Genomic DNA, 20211 nt, shown 5'->3' on the forward strand with positions numbered 1-20211 from the left:
ATTTCCAAGTGAAACGGAATATTGAACAGAGGGCAGGGTTTTACTCTAGCGCTCCTCCTCTCCATCTCTCGCTCATAGCAAACTAACGGTTTGAGGGGAGTGGTTAAGCGTTTCCCCACCCAAACTGTGAAACCTACGTCATCAGAAAAAGAAACCGTTCCAGACCGGAAGTAACTTTTCAGATTTTGATTAAAGATTACTAAGGTAAAACATTTTTTTAATATATATTCACTTGCACGGATTAATTGTTCACCACAAGACTAGTAATATGCGCTAGCAAAGTAAATAGGTTCAATTTTGATTTCACGGGGACTTTAAATGTTTGGATTGGATAATGAGTCTATGTGGGCGGGGCTTGGAGAATGCTTCGTGTTGTAATTTTGTGATTTCTTTTCGTATTTACAAAATAAAATGGATAGCTATAACCATAGATATGTATATAAAGGCTATAACCTTTTAGTATTATATTTAAAGGTACAGTTTTTAACATGAATATGCCTATGATCATATTTACAGATATGGTTTAAGCTAATCCCAGACTAAAATGCATATTTGAGCGGTTTTAGCCGATAGAAACTTGCACTGACTTATCTTATGTCAATGCCATTGTTTTGTCTTAATATGTATTTAATCCCTTAATATGTTTTTTTAATCTAAGCCGTGTCTGTGGAACCAGGCCGTAATGTCACATTTAGCCAAATTATGATATAACTCTATCAGACGATGTTTTGCTGTCACGCATTGCTTTCTTTGTGAATAATTAGTGTTCATTTCAAGATCATTTCACCAATTTCTAACTAATGAGTGGTTTTTGTGAAGTGTTCACAACCGATAAGTGCATTTTGTGTGCAGTTTGAATTAAAAGTCCTGAACACTGAATGCACCACCACTGAATAATGTTCAGACACCATTTACACAAGCAGACAAGGACACAGTGGAATATTTTAATTCATTTTGTTTTTAGAAAAATTAACAAGTAATGTATATTTAATGCATTTAAATTAATGTGGCGTCAAAAGAAAGCTTACGATCGTCTAACTTTCGTTATATTATACTCATAAGTCTCAGGTTATGTTCTTTGGATTGTGATTGTTAACTCTACTTGTATTATTATAACATGAAATAAAGTCACGTGTAGATCAGATCTGTTTGGATGGCACTGCAAGCAACCTGGTTGCAATTTCTTGGACCAACATGTTGGCAATGGAAAACTGCTGAATACCCAAACGCTAATTTCTTCATGCGCTCTGACGGCCGGTTCAGTCTCAAATGTGGATGTTCTGCAGATGTTCCTCATGGGCTCAACAGTGATTCCTATGAATGCATGTTTAAACACTTTTATGTATAACATGTTAATTCATGCAATAAAAATCAAGCCAATCAGAGAGTTTGATACTAAAGATTAGAGAGCTCTACGGTAGGCACTACCTTTTGAAGATCGCTCCTCTGGTAAGAACGTGAACGTGAAGAGCAACTTCCACAGAGGATCATGAGGATGCAGACAACCAGCAGAGCAACACTGACCAGCAACAGGTGATACCGGCACAAGGCTTTTTCATCCTGGGCAAACAGTAAAGAAGTGGAGAGGTAAGCTTGATGCTGCTCATATGACGACACACATTGATTCAGTTATTGAACTGAAACTAAAGCTAAATTAAGCTGAATAATGACACTATTGTCAGACTGATCTCATGAAGTAGTTGCTATTGTCTTCTGTAGAGCTGCATTACAGTTGAAATAGAATTTGTTTAATAATGGATTCATTTTACAACATTATTTTCCCATTTAAAAGCTGTAAAGATTACCTAATAAAGTACTGGGTAATATTAGGTAACTACAGGGGTAGGTTCAGGGTGAGTAGCTATTGTAATAACTATTGGGAAAAGGACTAAAATAAAGTTTTTTTTGCAGTAATTCCAAAGAAAACTTTTTTTTTTTTTTGGTTGCCCAATATAAGTCTGATCTAGCGAAACGATTGGTTATTAAAAAAATATTAGAAAAAGTTTAAGTTTTATAAGCTCAAATGCTCACCTTGCTCTGTTCTGGGAGTCTCCTGTTCGAACTCGTTCATCAAAATGAACAATTTTTTTTTCAAGGCATTTGGTTCATTCCACGAACAAAATGAACAAACCTTTTTCGAGTCTTTTGGTTCATTCAACGAAATGACTCGGGGAAAAAAGATTCGTTAATTTTGATGAACGAGTTCGAACAGGAGAGTCACGAACGCTCATCACAGAACAGAGCAAGGCGAGCGTTTGTGCTTATAAAACTTTAACTTTTGTATTTATTTATTAAATTACCGATCGTTTCGCTTGATCAGACCCTTATTCATCGTCTGGAATCGTTTAAAGCCCTTTGAAGCTGCACTGAAACTCTCATTTGGACCTTGAACCGTTTGGTCCCCATTGAAGTCCATTATATGGAGAAAATCCATCAAAAACCTTCATTTCTTTTCACTGATGAAAGAAAAACATGGACATCTTGGATGACACAGGGGTGAGTAAATTATCAGCAAAAGTTTTTTTTAAAAGTGATTCGATGCCAATAAAGAACCTTCATTTTTCAGAGTGTGTTTATAGTTAAAGTGCTATATAAAAATGACTGGACTTGATGTGGAATCTGCACACAGAAAGAATCCCCCACCAATATTTAGCTGTTTCTGAACGACTGCATTGTGTTTTCAACCTTAGTGAGCAGGACCGTCAGATGTGGATCTGATTTGAACTCCAGACCAAAGCAATGCGGGGAATTGCGCTTGTTTGATTCTACAGCAACCGTCCTCCTGACAGGTGAAGCGATCTTATCCACGTCCTCCGCGACTGGGCATTCTGGAGGTGACCTGAGAGATCAGTGAATTAGCTTGCAGGATGTTTATTCACAACAAGAAGGGGCTGAGTATATGTATAAGCGTCTCACGGAGTGTGAGGGAGAACGTGGGTCAGGGCAGTGAAGTGAAGACAGCTCCGCGGTCCAGCAGTTTGATTGTTGGGAACATCAGTACGGAGGAGCAGGGAAATGTTCACGGATGCTTTCGCTGCAGCCCCTGTGATGCGAAAGGTTATGTTGGCATTAGTAGAAAGCAATATAAAAAAAAAATAGTTAAAAAAATGTCTTAATATATTATATTACAGTCACAACATTTAAAGAACAAAACATATGAAAGTCTAATGCTGCCTTCACATGCTATCGGAATTATCATAAATATGAGTTTCCTAGCTTTAAAATGGACATGAATGCCCTCTAAAGTTGTATTTACCACTGGGAATCGCAGGGATAATTCTGATCCCCAAGTTTCAGAGTTGGGTAGGCCATACACACTAAACATAGGGACGGGAGAATGATTGCTCTTTATTCCTTTTACATTTATTCATTTAGCTGATGCTTTTATCCAAAGCGACTTAGAATTGCTATATATGTCGAAGGTCGCACGCCTCTGGAGCAACTAGGGGTTAAGTGTCTTGATCAGGGACACATTGGTGTCTCACAGTGGATTCGAACCCGGGTCTCACACCAAAGTGCATATTTACATATATGAATAATCATTTGAAGCGCGTATTTAATATACGGTGAAAATAGCCTGCATTTACCTGGAATTCTAGAATTGTCAGCAAGTGGTGAATGTTTATTTGGTTGTCAGTGAATGGGATGCTAAATATCATTTTGGCTTTAATAAGTTATTCCCAATAAATAGGGAAGAATAAACCTGGTGTTGTCCATGATTCCTGTTTTTTCTGACAACAAAGCACCTGCACACTATATATTGTATACATATATATAATTAAATCACAGTCGTTTATTTTAATTAAAATTTTTTATGTTAAGTTGTGATAACGATTAATCGTTATTAAATCACAACTAACGTAAAAGTTTGTTAATATTTACATATATAGTATATATACTGTATGTGTGTGTGTGTGTGTGCATATATATATATATACACACACACATTTATTTACAAATTTATGTTATATGCGATTCATTGATTTGACAGCACTAATATATATATATATATATATAATGTGTATATATATGTATATATATATATATTAGGGCTGTCAAATGATTAATCGTGATTAATCGCATCCAAAATAAACGTTTGTTTACATTATATATGTGGGTGCACTGTAACTATTATATATATATTTAAATATATATATATATATATGAAGAGTTCAGATGCAAAAGCCTCTAAATGCCATTTGAAATTTTCTTCTTTAATGATGATTTTTATCAAACTTGTATATTTAAGTTCAGTAATTTCACTTAAATAACAATTAATAGGTAATCATCATTGCCATTTAAGTGAAATCACTGAACTTAAATATACAAGTTTGATAAAAATGATCATTCTAGAAGAAAATTTCAAATGGCATTTAGAGGCTTTTGCATCTGAACTCTTCATATATAAACACACACATGCTTGTATATATTTAAGAAATACTTTAATGTATATTTATATATAATTTATATTAATATTTTTTTCTTAAATATACATGCATGTGTGTGTATTTATTTATACAAAATAATTATATACAGTGCACCCACATATATTATATAAACACAAACCTTTTTTTGGGGTGCGATATTTTTATATATATATATATTTATATATATATACACATACATATATATAATAAAAATGCCAAAACCACGTAACAAAATTACTAACAATAACACACACACACAATATATATATATATATACAGTATATATATAAAACCTGTAATATTATGTAAATTATATTAAAATCTCATACAGACAAACCTTTGATGCCCAGCTGGCTGCCCAGCATTGTGGCACTAATGACAGTCTCATCTGGGACGTCCCCTGTAAACACCAGCGGCACCAGTAAGGAAACATGAGAAGTGCTCATGGAAATATTTGTCGTATCTGCATGCTCCACCATCCGGGGAGAGTCTTCCTGCAGCGGTGCATCTGTGTCGTTCACGTGTGTGCAGAACTGAAAACCAGCAATAGCACCCAGAACCCCGTTCCAGTCCTAGAACACAAGCGTATGGTGTGAGTTAGTCAGTGAAGAAGAACACAAACATTTCAGCAGTGATCGTCACACTCACCACGCTGATGTCAGGGTTCTTGATGTCGTGATTCTGCGAGTAAAGTCCAGTGCAGACGAAAGTTATGGAGATGATCAGCAGACTGAGGAAGAACACGACCACAGGAGGGTGTCGAGAGACCCCATCTCTCAGGTTAGACACAGGCCTCCACTGACCCATAATGCACCGGGAGTGAAGACACCACCTGTGAGGATTAAAACCAAGCAAAACATTTAATGCATGTATTCAGAATGGAAAGCTAACTTACTACTTACTGAATGCTGTCTTTATATAAAATATAAAATAATATACGTATAAAATAGAAACATTAGATGAAAACTAAATGAAAAGGAGAAATGTTGCTTTGGCAATTGACGGAAATAAGCTTAAATTGAAGCACTAAAATTACTAGCGGGAAATAAATAAAAACTGAAATAGAAATAAATTATACTTAAATAATAGGCCTAATATATATATATATGTATATATATATATTAAAAAAACACATCAATTTATTCATTGTAATTACTTCCAGCTTATTTATAACCAGTGTTGGGTAATTAAACTAAAAAAAAAGTAATTAATTACTAGTAATCAACAGTATCACTACTAGTATCAACAGTGTAATTAGATTACTGTACAGTAATTAGTATTGTATTGGTAATTATAAAAAGTATTGGATTACTTATTAGTAATATCAACCTCAACAAGACAATACAAGGATGGACATGACACTGCTCTTTTAATTATTTCAAAGAAACAATATACAATTGCATATATTATTCCTGAACTGACCAAAGTGCTGTATTATAAACATATGTTTTAACATTGCATTTTGATGTTCAATCCACTATTGTGTTATATAAAATTGTTGTAGCCTATTCAGTATTTAATTAAGTAAATGTAATTCAGTTACAGAAAAATAGTAATAGATTAATTTACTTTTTCAAGGGACAAGTAATTTAAAAAAATTACAGTAATTAGATTAGTAATTCATTACACCAACACTGTAAATATAAGGCCAAGTCGAGTGCTTTGCATTATGAGATACAGTCCCAGTGTGCTCTAGTTGTATACTAAACATTGTAGCATATGTAGGCTAGTATGTAGTATGCATGTGAGTTAAGTAATCCAATACTTATCTGTGTTCTTAATGTTTGACTTTGTACATTGAAAAATGCTCTTACCGTACTTAATGCGGCAAACACAATTATTACAATAATAGTATGTTATTGATAACATACTAGCACACTTAAAAACTGCATAAAGTAGGCTATAATAAACACTATATTTGACACATGAACTAAATCGTATAATCATAATTTGATCATATAAAGTTTACCGACCACTTACCTTTAATTACGTTCATTTAATTAGCGCGTAGGGACGTTGAACGTTGACCAGGTTGAAATGTAGTTGTAAATATTGATTTATGTCAACGCAAGCAACTTCCTCACAGGTGGGTTTCGGTTTCCTTCAAGACAGCTTTAATTCCAAATTAAAAGTCTAGTGGCGAAGAGGCAGAAATTACAACTCAGTCTTACATGTTAGATTTTACCTTATTAAAAATAACACTGTGTTTTGTGTTACATAGTTTAAATAATGTATTTCAAGTTAATTAAAATAGTATTAAACGCATTATGTAATATAATCAATATGAGAAAAGAAGAAAAAAAACAGTCAGCATTAATACAATTTAAATGAATTAAATGTAAATCGGCCGATTAAATTAAATGTGATTTTTTTTTTCTAGGTTTCATTCATTTGATGAAGAATAAATATGTATCGCTCGGACCTTTTTGCCTAATATAGAGATCTTTTATTATGTAATCCAGCAGCGGAAGTACTGTCCCCCGTTTCCTCCCGCATCAAGCCTGCGTTTTCTTGCTTTTTGAATGACACAATTTAATAATTAAGTTTTTACATACTTAAATTGGATAAAAGCAATTGAAAGGTGAGATTTTATGCTTCCAGAGTTATCGGTGAGTCTAATTTAAACACAACACGATACATTTCGCGCGTTTAAATGGATCTGCTGATAACGTTACTTCATCAAGAAGCTAACGTTAACCTGATAGCATAGTTTACTGAACTAGCCATGAATACATGATATCATTTTCTAAACATAATAAAGAAACGTATGATACACGATATTTAAACCAGGTGTGTTTACCAGATCAAACCAGATGTTTTACCAGATGTAAAAATACATTTTAGTATTATTTATAAACATTTATAAAGATTTACTTATTTAACGTTACTACGTGCTGTTGTCTGTTTTTATTATTTTTAGTTGTTTAATGGTTCTATTTATCTTTAATTTATTTGTTTATTTTATTTCAGTTACTGAAAACTATTTTATAGCAATAACAACAATGAAGTAGATATAAATAACAATTACGTAAAATAGTCTGTGTGAAAATAATAAGTGATTTAGAAATAAACTCTTAATTTTCCCTTCCTCGGCTTTATTATGAAATATTGTAGTAGTGATATATGAAAGCATATTTTTTATTCCACGAGATTGTAGTTTCTGTTTAGAGCAAATCATTGCTTGTGATTTGATTCATGCTCATTCTAATCTCTTTAGTTTTTCAGTCATGTCCTCAGACTCTGTGAAGAAGAGGAAGCCGAAGGTCATCCGAAGCGAAGGAGGGACTCCAGAAGCCAAGCGCGGGCGAGGAGAGAGCGATCAGGTGAGCGTCTGTGAAATGCATTCGAGATGATTTCAGCAGAGCCGTCCACTAACCCTCCACTCGTTCTTTTTCTCCAATAACTCTCATGTGCAGCTGAGTGCAGTCAGTTCACAGTTCAGGAAGGTCAGGTTGAGGCAGGAGAAGGTACAATCCAGAACGTTCCACTCATTTAGGCTTCAGATGTGTTTCTTTCTTTCATGAGTTGTGTTCAGATGAGCTCCAGTGAGCTGATATGTTGACGTGAGACTCATGTGGCGTGTGTATGTAGGTCAAGATTCCCGCCGGACCTCATCTTATTGGACAGAGGACGCTGTTTACAGCAAAGCATCAGGTTCCTATGAGATCCGTCTCTCTCTCCCCCTCCTTCTCTCTCTCTGACAGCGGCAGGGTCCAAAATGAACACTTATTGAGCACCAAATGTCAATGAGTATTGTAATTTGGCCATTTTATTTTACAAATGGCAAACAATAAAACAGGAGATTAAAATTTCTATTCTGTATGAAATGAATAACATACAATATTAATGTCATAAATAAACTGACAGTATATTTCTGAGGACATAATCTTGATATATATGTATTGCAAGTCAGCAGAAATATTTAATATAACAAAAGAAGTATGTACATAATAAATATATATATATATATATATATATATATATGAAGAGTTCAGATGCAAAAGCCTCTAAGTGCCATTTGAAATTTTCTTCTAGAATGATCATTTTTATCAAGCTTGTATATTTAAGTTCAGTGATTTCACTTAAATGGCAATGATAATTACCTATTAATTGTTATTTAAGTGAAATTACTGAACTTAAATATACAAGCTTGATAAAAATCATCATTAAAGAAGAAAATTTCAAATGGCATTTAGAGGCTTTTGCATCTGAACTCTTCATATATATATATATATATATATATATATATAAAATTATTAAAAGCAATAATTAAAAGAAATATTTTAACATCTAATATTAATTTTAATTAATTCTTACAAAATTATCAACAATAATTTGTTTTATTTTGTTATTTGTTTTACGTTTTTACTTTTGTGCAGCACTTTGGTCGTTATTAAATGTGCTATATAAACTAATACAACTAAACTAAACTATCAGTTATGCAGTTTATCGTCATTATAACAAAAATACTTGTTTATAGTGGGGATGGGCAACGAATAATCGCACCCATATTTTATATATATTTATTCACAATTAATATTATATATAAATATAAATATTTGATATATTAATAACACATTTTTCTTAAATATATACATGCATGTGTGGGTATTTATATATACAAATTAATTATACACATTGCACATACATATATTATGTAAACACAAACTTTTATTTTGGATGTGATTAATCGCGATTAATCGTTGCCCATACCTAGTTTATAGTATAATAATACATGTTTTATTATTATTATTATTATTAGCAATGATACTATTATTATTATACACATTTTAAATGTATAAAATGAGTTGTTATAATAATAATAATAATATTTGGTATTTTAATGTTATACATTAAAATATTCAGTTACTGTGCTTGACCATTTTGGATCCTGCTCCGCTGTCGACACCTTTTCTGTTGCACGGGTGAGGAGGCTCATATCTCACGGTTTTGTAGTTTCATTGTTGGCTCACAGATCATGTTAAGCTGGTAGGCAGGGCTGTGTGTGTGTGTGTGTTCTCTGGTCACTCTGTGTGTGTGTGTGTGTCCCTCAGGAGGTCCGTGTGTATAATGAGGAGGTGGAGCTGGAGGGCAGAGACCCGCAGCAGGACTACATGCTGTATAAGGACACGTGTGCCGCTCTGGCCAAACTCATGGCGGAAATCCAGGAGCTGAAAGCCGGCGGCGTGAAAGACGGAGTGAGTTTCACAGATGCCGTGTGTCTGAATCGGACAATGCAATTAAATGGAACTGATCGTTTGCTTTATGCATCCTAGAGTGTCGAGATCGAGCAGAGACGCAGACAGAGCAGCGTTCATTTCATTACCCTGAAGAAACTCAACCGCCTGGCACACATGCGACTGAAGAAAGGCCGAGACCAGACACATGAGGTGAACACGGATCTGATACTCGCATGCTTGCTTTATTCAATGCTTGATCAGCCCACATCACTCCTCTGTGTCCGCAGGCGAAGCAGCGAGTGGATGTCCTTCACCTGCAGCTGCAGAATCTGCTCTATGAGGTCATGCACCTGCAGAAAGAGATCGGAAAATGTCTTGAGTTCAAGTGAGTGAACTTTAAAATGTATTTGCAGGCCTGAAAATGTCTAGAGTGAATAAACATTTTTCTAGGACTGGAACAATACGTGGATGCACTCGATTACGTGCCGGTCTTCTGTCGATTTATGCTGCCTTTGATCACATTGAATTGATCACAGAATGCAGATTAAAGTCGTATGAAATACAATTCTAAGTTATGAGTAGCTACTGTAGACTACTGTTTTTATTTTTAAAAAGGGTGTGAAAAGTAAAAATTATCATAAAATATTCATCTTTGACTTGTCAAAGTACACCTTTTCTTATAGTAACTGAAACTTTCAGTTATTCCTTTTCAGCTGGCTGACCGTACAAATATTCATATGGTAGTAAGCATTTTTTTAAAGGTAAATTATACATTATAACAGGAAAATGTACCTTTTGTAAAAAAATAAAAGTCTGCACATGCGCATAACCGGTAAGTAGGAAATCTCGATGGGTAGCATGAATTGTCAGAACACCGGTTATGTTCAACTGAATTCATTCAAACACATTTTCGGGCAGACTCATCACTAGTAGCCTAGACTTGTTGTTTAACGACTGCGCTCTGTTACCGGTAGGCGTGGCCTCCTAGGGTGCATTCTGGGAGTTGTTGTCTTTCATCCACATAAGCCACAAATACATTTTCTGTCTTTTCTCAGTCTAGAAAGCGAAAATAATGTCACATTTCTTCTACATAAATGACCCATTTTAAATACACATTCACAATTCCAGAGGTGAAGTCTCCCTTTAACGTCTCTGCGTTCCAGGTCTCAGCATGAGGAGATCGAGCTGGTGAGTGAGGAGGAGTTCTTCCAGGAGGCTCCGGCTGAGATCTCACGCCCTCACGTCACACGCGACGATCAGCACCAGCTCACGCTCGCACGCCTGGACTGGGAACTAGAGCAGAGGAAGAGGTAACGCTCATCAGCGATGCTCCACTGCCCTCAAATACCTCTAAATCTTCAACAACATCATTAAACATCCATAACGCAGGTTGGCGGAGCAGTATAAGACGTCTCTGACCAGTAAGGAGAAGATTCAGAAGGCCATTGAGCAGAAGAGGGAATATCTGAGCAGCCTACAACCTGGACTGCAGAACATCATGCAGGTGAAGCCGTAGTCTGACGTGTGTAATATATATTTAAAGAAAACTAATGGGGACATTTTCCCGTTTGCATTCGCACCGCCAGTAGGAACTCAGACGTGAAGTTGTCGTCGTGACCTTCTGAGAACGCCAGAGCCTAAACACAGTGCTCACGTTCTCCTGTTCATTGGTTGATGATCTGTCTACTGGGGCTGGGTAATAAATATCGATTTCTCGATATTAATCGATTCTCATTTTTATGAACCGATGTCGATTCTTAAATCTCAAGAATCGATTAGTCATCCTGTTTCATTTGAATGAATGTATCGCGGCTGCGTGCATCCAAAAAACGCAATAATCTTTGTCCTTTGTTACTATTGATATGAAACAAAGTCTCAATTTTCGAATTACGTCCATTTTCTTTAGAAAGTCAAAAACATAAATACAGCTCAAGAGAAGCAGCAGCGCTGATCTCTCTTCCGGCTTAATAATACCAGTCACAGCGCCAAATAAACATGAATGAGCATCTGAAAGTGTGTTAAAGATAGAGCACAACTTATCCAAATCCATATCATGTCACATTGATTCGCTCAATCAGCGTTTCAACCGTGGAAAGACGTCAGTTAAACAGCTTGTAATCAATGTATCGTCATATTTACCTCAGAAAACCCACATAAACTCGTTAGTCAGCTAGAAAAAATAACTCTAGAGAGGAGCATTTTGCTAAATATATACACCATATTACATATGCATTATAATCTTAATGTTCGTAATGCATATTTGAATAAATCTGGCAAGTTTTTATGATGGCCACCATTTAAATGTTTATATTTCATATAATTTTCTTCTTATAAAAATAAATAAGTGTAATTTAAGTGTTTGTATAGTTCATTATTACCTTCATATTAGGCTAATGAAGCCCAACTAGACTCCCATAGTTTACAGCATTAGTTCAGAGATTTGATTCCCTTGAGAAAAATTGCCATTTATTGTAACTGATATCCAAAATAATCGAAATCGAATTGTGAAATTTGTGTCAATACCCAGCCCTACTGTCTAGTACGTTATTAGGTTGAACTGTTACACATAGAAATACAGTATATGAAAGGGTATTAGCGTATGGCGTGTGGTTGATGTCCAGTGTTTCAGGTACGTCCGCCAATGGTTGTGTAGTAACTATGAAAAAGTTCCTCTGGTCACATTGCATATTGTTCTGTTTCACCTCTCTCGCTCTCTCTCACAGGCGTCTGTCCCAGTGCAGGAGTATCTGAAGATGCCGTTCGAGCACATGCAGAAGCAGGCCGAGGTCGCCCGTCACCTGCCGCCGCCTCTGTATGTGCTGTTGGTCCAGGTCGGGGCGTACGGACAGGCCTGCGGTAAGATTCTCAGCGGCTCCTGCAAGACCTCGTGTTTCTGATGAATCATGTGTTCACGAGATCATGTGTTTCAGACAAACATCTGTCTGTGAGCATCAGTGGAGACGTGGATGAGGCCAAAGCTCTGTCCAGACCCCCGGAGGACTCGCAAGGTACCTGTTGTAACGGTCACTTTATGCTAATTTGAGGTACAGTGAGAACGTTTGAATGTTTATTTGTCTGCTTGCGTTACTCTGCGCGTCTTTGATTTGTGTGTGTGATGATCAGCATTATTTTTCATGTCCTGTTTCTGTCTCAGATGACGAAAGTGATTCGGACGCCGAGGAGGAGCAACAGAACACGGTCAGAATCTGGTTTTATCCTCTCTGCTTCATTATCTTGTAATTGTGTGTTTGTGTGCTAATGTTGTCTCTCTCTGTTCAGAAGCGCCGGCGGGCGACTGTAGGAGCTCAACTGGATGACAAGCGTAAAGAGATGCTGAGACGCCACCCTCTCTCGCTCTGCGTGGACCTCAAGTGTAAAGGTGCGTGAGACTGACCCACAGTGCACTGCTGCACCATATTGAACAACTGATTGAATTAATTTACATCATCACTCTCAGTAGTGTTCTTCGAATCAACGTGTTTATTGTTGTTTTCCATTCTTTAAAGGTACACTATGTAGGAATTCTGTTTTTGTCAAACAGCGACCCCTAGAGTACTGTCGTGAGTAAGGCGTGGCCCCTTTAAGAGCTGCGCGCGCCGGGTTAATTCTGTTTGATGCTCATTCTTATCCTATTTTAAGTGAAAGCCTGACCGAGAGAGACTCTTGTCTGGTTTTCTCACGCGTTTTCTTGACTCTTATCGACCCGAGGAATCATTTAAAATATCTCGTAGCGCGTCACATCTTTTGGACAAAATCTACACGGTGTGCCTTTAAGGCACATAACGTTCAAAAATGTGGGGTCAGAAAGATCTTTTGAAGTTTTTGATAAAAGTCTCTTCTGCTCACCAAGGCTGCACTTATTTGCTGAAAAATACAGTGAAAACTGTATACAATTATGAAATAATATTACTATTTAAAATAACTTTTCTATGTGAATATGTGGTAAAATGACATTTATTCCTGTGATAAAAGCTGTATTTTCAGCATCATTACTTCAGTCTTCAGTGTCACATGATCCTTCACAAATCACTCTAATATGAGGATTTGCTTTCTGATATGTTGAAAACAGTCGTGCTGCTTCATATTTTTGTGGAAACGGATAGATTTTTCTTTTCAGAATGCTTTAATGAATGGAAAGTTCAAAAGTGTAAAGCGTTTATTTAAAATATAAATATTTTGTAACATTATAAACCTCGCTATTATCACTTTTGGTCAATTTAATGCATACTTGCTGAATAAAAGTAAATATATTTAATTAAAAAAAAAAAAAACTGGTCCCAAACTTTGGAATGGTAGTGTATATTATGTCATATTATATATATTTATTTGCTGTCACCTTAAAGGATTAGTTAACTTTTTAAAAAAAACCTTTTGCTGATAATTTACTCACCCCCGTGTCATCCAAGATGTCCATGTCTTTCTTTCTTCAGTCGAAAAGAAATGAAGGTTTTTGATGAAAACATTCCAGGATTTTTCTCCATATAATGGACTTCAATGGGGTCCAAATGGGCTTTAAACGACACCAGACGATGAATAAGGGTCTTATCCAGGACTCGAAAAAAAATATTCGTTAATTTTGATGAACGAGTTCGAACAGGAGAGTCACGAACCCGCATCACAGAACAGAGCAAGGCGAGCATTTGTGCTTATAAAACTGAAACTTTGTTATTTATTTATTAAATGAGCGATCGTTTCGCTTGATAAGACCCTTATTCATCGTCTGGTGTCGTTTAAAGACATTTGAAGCTGCACTGAAACTCTCATTTGGACCTTTGAACCGTTTGGACCCCATTGAAGTCCATTATATGGAGAAAATCCTGGAATGTTTTCATCAAAAACCTTCATTTCTTTTCGACTGAAGAAAGAAAGACATGGACATCTTGGATGACACGGGGGTGAGTAAATTATCATCTCTAATTGAAATAGTTTTGTATATTTGAAATCACATTGTGATTTTCTGCACCATATATATACAGCTTCGTTGGTTTGTAATATATTTTTATATAATTAAATGCATTGTCCCCATGAGTAGTTTTAGCTACTTTTAGTTATAATTATTTAGTAATCCCCTCTCTCTCTCTCTGTCCAGACGGCAGTGTCCTGCATCTGTTTTTCTATTATCTCATGAATCTCAACATTGTGACTGTGAAGAGCAAAGCTTCCACCTCGATGGATCTGTCTGGAGCCGTCAGCGCCGGGTCCGTACGACAGCACCATAACGTGAACGGTCAGGTGTTTTCTGGAGTTGTGTGTTGTCTAACAGCGGTTACGTGTGTGTCACAGGGAGCTTCTGAACCCGGAGAGTTTGCTGGACTGTCTTTATACGTCTGATCACGGCAAAGAGACGCCCAACCCTTCCAACCGCTACCAGTTTGATAAAGTCGGGTAAGACCAACGTCTCCACTTCAATGTATATTCATCTTATTATCACCAGTTTGAGTTGTACGGACCCCGACAAAGGGTCATGGTGGTGGATGATATACTGTATGAGATGGGAAATTTTGTTAGCTTGCAAAAATCCCACAAGAAACTGTTTCTCTAGGAAATGCAGAACGCAAACGCATTGTAATTGAATTTTTCCCTCTCTCCTAATATTTTTTTTTTCATTTAATTTATTTCATTTCATTTATTTATTTCAACAGGGACAATGTGCAAAAAAAATTAATTAAAGATGCTTGCACCAGATTTAGCTTAAGCTAGTTTCCATCTGCAGTCCCCGAGCAGGTGAATTACAATACAAAATATACAATATAAAATGTTATAATTAGTCACTCAAAAACAACTTCATTCATCCATTCTCTATTTCAACTGTCAATAAAACCTCACTAAAAAGTCATATTTACATACATAATTATCTATGCTGGCACAACTGGTTGTTCAATAGCACTTTCCTTATATTACTAGAAAAATCCTTCAGGTCAAAAGTGAGTTTTAGAGCCTTTGGGAGATTGTTCCATTATTTTTTCCATCTCCATGATGTCCGTTAATGCTTTCTGTTGAAAAGTAATAGTGACATAAAATGAAATTGATTTTCTGTGCAGAATCACTACGTTTTCAGATTATGTATCAGATCTCGGACATCCATACGTTTGGGTGCAGAAACTGGGCGGCCTGCAGTTCTCGTCCGATGGTGCACAGGTGTGTGTGTGTCTGTGGCTTTACATATTTTTTAATGATATTTTGCATTAAATTTTCTTTGGTGGTGTTGTTAAACCATTTTTATGTTGTGTTAGTAAACGAGTCTTGAGTCTGGGACCATGTCGATGTTGTCTAAAACTATATTGTAGTGTAATAAAGTGTGTGTGTTTCAGTCGGGGCTGAGAGGAAGTGCTCTGAGCGCCAGTCACATGGAGAGGACCATAAAACTACTGCGAGGAAGACTACAGGCTCGCCTGTCCTTACACAAACAGTTCAGCTCGCTGGGTACGACAGCAAGATTTTCACTGTATTATTGGTCTTGTGTCCAGATGCGTTTACTGGTCGTTGTTTGTTTAGAAATATGAATAAAATCAATAGTCAATAAAAATTGAAAAAAATATATACTGCTCAAAAAAATAAAGGGAACACTTAAACAACACTTAACACTTAAAAAGAAAGTATTTAATAAGATTATTTCATTCATTCAGATCTATGATGTGTTATTTTAGTGTTCCCTTTATTTTTTTGAGCAGTGTATATAAAGTCAGTAAATCTGATAATTGAACCATGTGTTTGATCCGTTTTAGTACGTTCAATTTTAATGCAATGTGTTTGTGGTGTCCCAGAGCACAGCATCATCCCGGTCTCCAGCGAATGCCAGCATCTGTTTCCCACTAAAGTGATTTCCGGTCTCACACGCTGGACCATGATGAGCCACCAGGAATTCACCGTATGTTTCTCCCTAACTGGAAACACAGGATGTTTAGCATCTCACAGTGAGCGCATGAGCGAGCTCAGTGCAAGTTTGGTGATGTTCAGTGTCTCTTGTCCAACAGGAGCTGGGCTTCGTACAGCACGTGGTGAAGGCCGGTCTGGTGCATGAGACGGATCTGTTCTTCATGGCAGTTGTGGAGAGAGGAACAGGTGGGACTTGTGTCAGACTTTTTACTATCTACATGTCCGGTTTGCGTTCCAAAAATCACCTGACGGACATGTTAACTAGGCAAACGCAGATTTTATGTGACGTTTGGGGTGGCAGGTAAATGTGAATTCAGTTATATCTAGGGCTGCGCGATTAATTGCAATTTACATGTAATCGCACTTAAAGGAGTAGTTCACTTTTAAAAAAAATTTTGCTGATAATTTACTCGCCCCCGTGTCATCCAAGATGTCCATGTCTTTCTTTCTTCAGTCGAAAAGAAATGAAGGTTTTTGATGGATTTTCTCCATATAATGGACTTCAATGGGGACCAAACGGTTCAAGGTCCAAATGAGAGTTTCAGAGCAACTTCAAAGGGCTTTAAACGATTCCAGACGATGAATAAGGGTCTTATCAAGCGAAACGATCGCTCATGTAATAAATAAATACAAATGTTTACGTTTTATAAGCTCAAATGCTTGTTTTGCTCTGTTCTGTGACGCACGTTCCTGACTCTCCTGTTCGAACACGTTCATCAAAAAGAACAACTCTTTTTTCGAGTCATTTGGTTCATTGCCAAATGACTCAAAAAAAGATTTGTTTATTTTGTTTAAAGCCGCACTGAAAATGACCTTGAACCGTTTGGTTCCCATTGAAGTCCATTATATGGAGAAAATCCTGGAATGTTTTCATCAAAAACCTTAATTTCTTTTCCACTGAAGAAAGAAAGACATGGACATCTTGGATGACACGGGGGCGAGTAAATTATCAGCAAAACTTTTTTTAAAGTGAATTACTCCTTTAAATCGAGATGGCTTATCGCGATTTTTGAAATCGCAAAGGCTGCGATTATCTTTTACGCGCAGCTCGTCATTGATGCACGGCTTTGTATACCCTGCTCCATCTGAAAGCACTGTGAGTTGAGTCACTTATAACGTAGTTTCTGCGTTATTGTACTTTTGCGGCGGGGCTTATTTATCGTGTCTGTGTGATAGCGCCCTCTGGCGTTCAAATGGAGTAGCATTTACTACCGGTCAGCCGCAAAATATCGCGTTTGGTCTTATTGCGATTAATCGTGCAGCCCTAGTTATATCTCATTTACTTGTTACTAAGCATCTCAAACCAAAGTCTTGAACATCTTTCAGAGCTGTGGTGTCTTTGTTAACTAAATCTATTGCAAATATTTTTTGTTCATTGAAATAAAGCTGAAATAAAATATGAATATTTGACGGAAAAATTTAAATAAAAAAGAGAAATGTTGCATTGCAGGTTTGTTATCATTAACTAAAATCAAAATCATTACTTCATTACTTTAAAAAAATAAACATCAACTAATGAGAAATGTAGGGGAAAAAAATAATTAAAAATTTTACTTAAGTACTAAAATAACAAACTATAACCTAAAAGAACTAAAATATTAATTGAATATAATCTAATTCAAAATATTAACATAAAATATAACAGGTTATCAATGATACCAAACACAGAACTAAACTTACAATACTACGTACTTATTTTAAGTATTAAAATTACTCAAACTTAAATCAATTAAAGCTAAATAGAAACAAAAAAAATGGCAAAAGCTCTAACAAAATTACTAAAATGTAACCTGAAAATATAAAAATAAAAGCTTATTCAAAATATTTATAAATACTATAAACGTGTACATTTTCAGAGATTTAATCATGTTATTGACACCGCTCTGCTTGTGTGGTTGTGGATCAGCACGTGTGTCGGCCGCCGTGGTGCTGAACCCCCGTTACCCAGAGGTGGCGCCCCTCTTCTCGCTCTCTCTGCTCTGGAAGGGAGAACGCAGCGGCCGCTCTGACGATAACCTGCGGGTAAGAGCGGATTGGACGGATCTGTTCAGAAGATGTTCACGGCTGAAACTATTCTCTGATTGATTTTGTTGTCGTGTGCAGGCGATCGAGAGTGAGGTGAACGTGTTCCGGTCCGAGTTGCAGGGGCCGCGCCCGGGCCTCCAGCTCCTGACCAATCAGATCCAGCGTCTGTGTGTGTGTCTGGATGTGTATCTGGAGACGGAGAGTCAAGTGTGTGACGGCTCAGAGGGGCCGAAAGAGTTTCCTCGAGAGAAGATGTGCTTGCGCACTGCCAGGTAACACTCGAGGCCTCCTGGAAATACGCTTCTCCTTTGTGTTTACAAAACATTTTTTTTTGGAAAGTCAGTCGAAACCTGTTTTATTTCCACAATGTGACATTTTCGAGGGTCGAATAACTTGCATTATTGCAGAAACTTTATATTGCAAAGCATTTTTTCTCATTCATATAACATACACTGATGAATTGTGCACATTCCAACAGCAACAGCGGTTTCCATCCCATTTCTATTTCTATCGCACCAAGATGTGCAACATATGAATCATTTGCACACGTTATTGAATCAATGATTGAATCATTTGACGTATTTATGCTATATTCCATCTTTGCGCACAAATTAAATTCACTTTTTGGAATGGAAACAGCTTATGTGTGTTTAGAAAGAATTTCTTGAATATTAGTGAAGAATTCCTAAAAACTTGAGCTCATGTGAAACCTGTGTTTCTCTCAGGGGTCCGAGTCGCCTGAAGCCCTTCAAGTACAATCATCCGCAGGGTTTCTTCAGTCACCGCTGAGTTCGGATCTCAGGACGAGCGAGACTGTTTTAGTGTTGTTAGGAGAGGCTGAAACCCTCTCTCAGTCTCGCTACCGTTCACCTGTTCTTTTCATATGCGTTTCTCGTTTTGCTCATATAATGTGAATTAGAAAATAAAACATTGATTTTGATAAGAATGTCTGTGTTTTCTTGGCTCTTTGATTAAATATTTGGGTGGAGTGTGGAATCAAAATACAGACAAACCAACCAAAAGTGCTGAGAAGTATAACAAATTACATTCAATGACATGTATACATCTCTTCCTGCATAAATAGTTTGGAAACATGACTGAAAAATGAAAAGAAACAAAACACCTCTATTTTATGTTCATTTCTATAACAGGCATCTTAAACTCTTTGTATATACACTACAGTATATATGAAGAGTTCAGATGCAAAAGCCTCTAAATGCCATTTGAAATTTTCTTCTAAAATGATAATTTTTTATCAAGCTTGTATATTTAAGTTCAGTAATTTCACTTTAATGGCAATGAAGATTACCTATTAATTGTCATTTAAGTGAAATTACGGAATTTAAATATACAAGCTTGATAAAAATTGTCATTTTAGAAGAAAATTTCCAATGGCATTTAGAGGCTTTTGCATCTGAACTCTTCAGATATATTATAGTTATGTAGATAGAAATATCTATAGACACAAAAACAAACATATTTGAGTTATTTATATATATATATATATATATATCACTAAAATATTCATAGATCTATATCATAAACAGTCTCTAATACATTATTAACGTGAAAAAAAACTTCTGGGATGGTACTATGAAAAGTAGATGCATGTATAATGTACGTAAAACGATTAAAAAAGCAAAATAAAAATTATATAGATAGATAATATACACACGCACACACATGTATATATATATATATAT

At 36.1% G+C, this 20211-nt stretch overlaps 2 protein-coding genes across 13 annotated transcripts; one reads left to right on the forward strand and one right to left on the reverse strand.

The window, feature by feature from the left end:
* Window positions 1-930: 930 nt before the first annotated feature.
* On the reverse strand, window positions 931-6546 carry LOC120471981 (insulin-like growth factor-binding protein 3 receptor). Its single transcript, XM_039661925.2, has 7 exons — window positions 6408-6546; window positions 5076-5259; window positions 4765-4999; window positions 2917-3043; window positions 2686-2839; window positions 1429-1560; window positions 931-1314 (listed from the first exon to the last, which is right to left on the reverse strand). Exons 2-7 carry the CDS (start codon window positions 5232-5234, stop codon window positions 1294-1296), a joined length of 828 nt encoding a protein of 275 aa, XP_039517859.2. The 5' UTR covers window positions 5235-5259; window positions 6408-6546; the 3' UTR covers window positions 931-1293.
* Window positions 6547-6880: 334 nt separating this feature from the next.
* On the forward strand, window positions 6881-19454 carry thoc5 (THO complex 5). 12 transcript variants are annotated; one of them, XM_039662336.2, is made up of 22 exons: window positions 6881-7008; window positions 7645-7750; window positions 7844-7894; window positions 8019-8081; window positions 9482-9625; window positions 9704-9817; window positions 9895-9992; window positions 10771-10917; window positions 10997-11111; window positions 12331-12463; window positions 12538-12615; window positions 12762-12805; window positions 12887-12986; window positions 14697-14805; window positions 14891-14992; window positions 15649-15745; window positions 15919-16030; window positions 16372-16475; window positions 16582-16669; window positions 18390-18505; window positions 18587-18780; window positions 19234-19454. In XM_039662336.2, the coding sequence occupies exons 2-22, from the start codon at window positions 7655-7657 to the stop codon at window positions 19295-19297; spliced, it is 2169 nt and encodes a 722-aa protein (XP_039518270.2). In that variant the 5' UTR covers window positions 6881-7008; window positions 7645-7654; the 3' UTR covers window positions 19298-19454. The 12 variants fall into 12 exon arrangements, with proteins under 12 accessions (XP_039518270.2, XP_039518274.2, XP_039518276.2 ...); XM_039662337.2 differs by having other exon boundaries at window positions 6892-7008; window positions 7653-7750; XM_039662338.2 differs by having other exon boundaries at window positions 6901-7036.
* Window positions 19455-20211: the final 757 nt, after the last annotated feature.

The sequence above is a fragment of the Pimephales promelas genome, chromosome 25 (assembly GCF_988280905.1).
Source record: "Pimephales promelas chromosome 25, fPimPro1.hap1.1, whole genome shotgun sequence".
NCBI classification, from domain to species: Eukaryota; Metazoa; Chordata; class Actinopteri; order Cypriniformes; family Leuciscidae; genus Pimephales; species Pimephales promelas.